The sequence below is a fragment of the Lottia gigantea genome (assembly GCF_000327385.1).
Source record: "Lottia gigantea unplaced genomic scaffold LOTGIsca_41, whole genome shotgun sequence".
Classification (NCBI taxonomy): domain Eukaryota; kingdom Metazoa; phylum Mollusca; class Gastropoda; family Lottiidae; genus Lottia; species Lottia gigantea.
In genome coordinates, this window is record NW_008709421.1 from 1,468,449 (window position 1) to 1,472,529 (window position 4,081).

General features: G+C 29.9%; 1 protein-coding gene across 1 annotated transcript; it reads left to right on the forward strand.

The window, feature by feature from the left end:
* Positions 1–2,494: 2,494 nt before the first annotated feature.
* Positions 2,495–3,100, forward strand: LOTGIDRAFT_122604 (hypothetical protein; the record flags this gene model as incomplete). Its single annotated transcript, XM_009060256.1, has 1 exon — positions 2,495–3,100. One exon carries the CDS (start codon positions 2,495–2,497, stop codon positions 3,098–3,100), a length of 606 nt encoding a protein of 201 aa, XP_009058504.1.
* Positions 3,101–4,081: the final 981 nt, after the last annotated feature.

Consider the following 4,081-nt stretch of genomic DNA (forward strand, 5'->3'; position numbering starts at 1 on the left):
GAGCCTAAACATAGTAGATAAGCCTGTAATATGGTTAAAATGCAGAACTTGATGTTTCATTTTCTAGTTCACTACGCCTAAAACCCGTAGCAAGTAGAGTTATCCGCAGAAGAAAAAAAAAGAAATGAAACAATTTAGTATATTATTCAGATTGATAAGCTTGAAGATTGCAGACAAATTGAAACATGTAAGCTTAAAAAGTTCAACAAGCCATAGTGTAATATTGCATTATTACTGACTGAACCTTGTTTAGATGTACTTGCATTCAAGATGATTGTCAATAGGGTAATATTTTAACATGTATGACATCATGATAGCACACGTGACCGTGACTCATTGAAGAGATATAAAGCGACGGAAAGGATAAAAATGAAATGAATGGAATTTTACGTCCTATTCTTCTGCACCTTGTGGGCTAATGAAGACGGGCAACGCCATGCAGGGTGCCATGAGGAAATTTTGCCAGGACAGTGGCATTAGCCTGCTCTTTTTCGATTTCCAACTGTCGAGGGATCTTTAACGTATACAGGGACGGAAAGGAAACATTTAACTTAAATAGCTTTCTATACCCTTTAAGAATTTGGTGAAAATGTTGTGTACTCTTACAGCGTTAGGTTATAGTGCAGATTTTGGATAACAGACATCCTTCTCAATTATTGCAGAAAAAATGTATGGCCTTGTGTAAGCTTCAATATTGTAGATAACAAGTATTTTACTCTAAAACCTTAAAGAGTGTGAAAATCTAGTAACCTACAGTATAAGCTTGAAGACTTTGGCGGACTTTAGTATCCTGTTGTAAAGTGGAAAGTGAACATCTAAGCTTAGTTAGGAGAACAGATATCCTACTTTAGAGTTTAATCAAGTGGAAAATACCAGAAGAAGAGTAGAACAACTTGAAAATTTTGAATGAGTTTAACCTACCGTAAATGTTTCCAATTGTGGACCACATACAAGTGTTTGCTCTTCGATTACTATTGGATGACAGTGTGAAACTACGAAAGAATGTAAATCGTGTAATGATATAAACTTTCAGTGCATAAACTAACGAGGTAACTCATACATAATGATGAATAGTGTAAGATTGTTAGTGCTTGCTCTATTGTTTGTGTTTTACTCTATGTATAATTGTGAGAAGGATGCATGTAGTTCAAAACTGTGTAAATGTTTACAGCACAGTAGGCATGTGGTAAAATGTAGTAATACGAATCTAACTTATATACCTCTACTTCCCAGTAGGACCACTCAATTATTTTTTGATCATAATTATCTCCCTGTGATCGATGAAGATACTTTTACCAATATAACACACCTAAGAAACTTTCAGGGGTTAAGATTACAAAATTGTAATATCAGAAATATTACTACTAATAGTTTTAAATTTTTAGAATATTTACAAGAACTACGACTCTCCGATAATCCATTGACAACGGATTCTTTGTTTAATTTATTTTCTGATTTGAAAAATAGATCCTACCATTTATTAAAATTACATCAGATTGGATTACAATCTATACCGGAAGGATTATTCAAAAATAATTTTACTTTATCTGAGCTTGACATATCTAACAATTCTCTTAAGAAACTAAATTTCACAGAATTTAACTCACTGGATCTAAACATTTTAAGAGTCGAACAGAATCAAATCGAGACAATTGTAATGGATAAAATGGAAAATTTACAAGAATTAAACTTAGTTTCAAATAATATTAGATCACTTCCTAATTTTTGTCACGGTATATCTTATTTCCCTAGATTGACTGATTTAAATATACGTTATAATTCTATTTGTGACTATTTTCCTCAATATATGAACTGTTTGAAAAAGCTTTCTCAATTCATTCTGGATAGCAATTGTATATCAGTGATTAATTCTGGATCTTTCGTAGATTTACCTTCTCTTAAACACCTCAGTGTGTCACAACAGAAAAATTCTAAATCAACATTTAAACTTAAAGACTATTCTTTTAATAATTCAAATCTTGAACAGTTAGTATTATTTAATAATGAAATAAAAATAGAAAATATTAATCCATTGGCGTTAAGTGGCTGTCAGAATATCAAAAATTTAATATTTTCTGGTAATACTTTGATTGACCACAAAAGTCATACTTGTACACAATTAGACCAAGTTTTATCAGAGCTCACCTCCTTGCAATATTTAGATCTCTCAAAGAGCAGGTTAAATGAAGTACCAAAATCCATCCAAAACTTTACCAAACTTCAACAACTTAAATTGTATGGGAACGGGATATCAAACTGGAAAGACAGCTTTTTTGATAAAAACACGAAATTAACTACTTTAAATCTTGGTCAGAATTCATTAAGAAAAATATCAAAAGAGATGTTTCCTATGAAATTTAGATCACAATTAAGAACACTAGCGCTTCAATATAATCATGTTGAATGTATTTGTGACAATGTTTGGTTGATTGAGTGGATTAATTCAGATCATACTAAATTTGAATTTTTTCCACTTGGATATAACTGTTTAAATATGACTGAACGAGTTTGTATAAAGAACAGTCCTTTTTATACGTCAATAACTGGTGTTTGTTGTGTTATACTTCTTTTATTTATCTTAGTATCTATTGTTTATAAATATAGATGGTTTATCAAATATCATATTTATATCTGGCGACATCAACCTAAACTCCTAAACAATATGGCGGAACGACAGTACCTCTATGATGTGTTTGTTTCATACTCTGCTGCAGACCAATGGGTCTTGGATCATCTGGTACCACATTTAGAGGGTAATGTGGGCATAAAACTCTGTATACATGAAAGAGATTTCCAGGGTGGTAGATTGATTATAGATAATATTGTAGAATCGATTGAAAATAGTCGTCGTATTTTAATCATATTAAGTAATAATTTTGTTCGAAGTGAATGGTGTCAATTTGAAATGACTTTAGCTCAGAAACACGTTTTAAATCGAGTTATAGAACCTTTAAGTGTAGTTTTATTAGAAGATATTGACAGTGAAAATATGAGCAATTCACTTCATGCTTTATTAAAGACAACTACTTATATAACTTGGTATGATGATATAGAATATATTCACTTGTTTTGGGATCGACTGAAGAATTCTCTTATTTAATAGCCTTATATTACAGAACAATCGATAACTGGAGATATTTGTAAAAGTCTTATGTTAGATAAAATTAAAGATAACTGAAAATAACTTCTATAATATATTTGTTAAAGCCTTATTTTTGTATGACAGAAGATAACTGGAGATAACTTCTATAATATATTTGTTAAGGTTTTATGTTATGTAACACTTTTTTTTGCATCGACTGAAGAATCCCTTATATGATATATTTGTTATAATCTTATGTGAAATAATCATAAAAATTTACGGGAATAAAAATTGAAATGATGTGAATCATTGAAAATGAAATCCAATTGTATATAAATACCTATGATGTGCTATATCCGCCATTTTGATTTTAAGATAGCTGTAAGTACAATTGTTTAAGTGCTTTTCTTGTATTTGTATATATTATAGATTAGTTAAATGCTGCAAAAAATTTATATTTTATGTACTGCACAAGAAATAATTGGTTGAGTGAAATGCCGATGTAGAGAGCTTTCACTTACAAGTTTAGTTTGTTATTTCATATGCTTCAACATATTTTTTATTTAGAAATAGTTAAATATAAACTACATTTTTTTTTTTAGTTATATACTAAGCATTTATCAATTTACTGTATTATAATTATAATATAATTGTAATTGGCCACGAAATAAATTAGATTTTGAAACCTTGTCCATGTTATCTGTGGTGATTCTTGACTTATCATCCAAATTGTCATTTTAATTCATGTATTACGTATTATATTAATAATAATTTATATCCTGTTAGACTGCGAGTTCCTGTGAGAAATGTTAAATCTTTTCATTTCTATATAATTATCAGGTCAATATATAATATAGTAAATATCGATAGAGGATATGGAGATAGATTAGCTGGGTAGTTCTTCACTGCTATAACTAACTGCGTCCTATATCTTGACTGCTATGCCACCTTTTCCTGTACAATCATAGTCATAGAAAAATAAAACTATAACAAACTTTC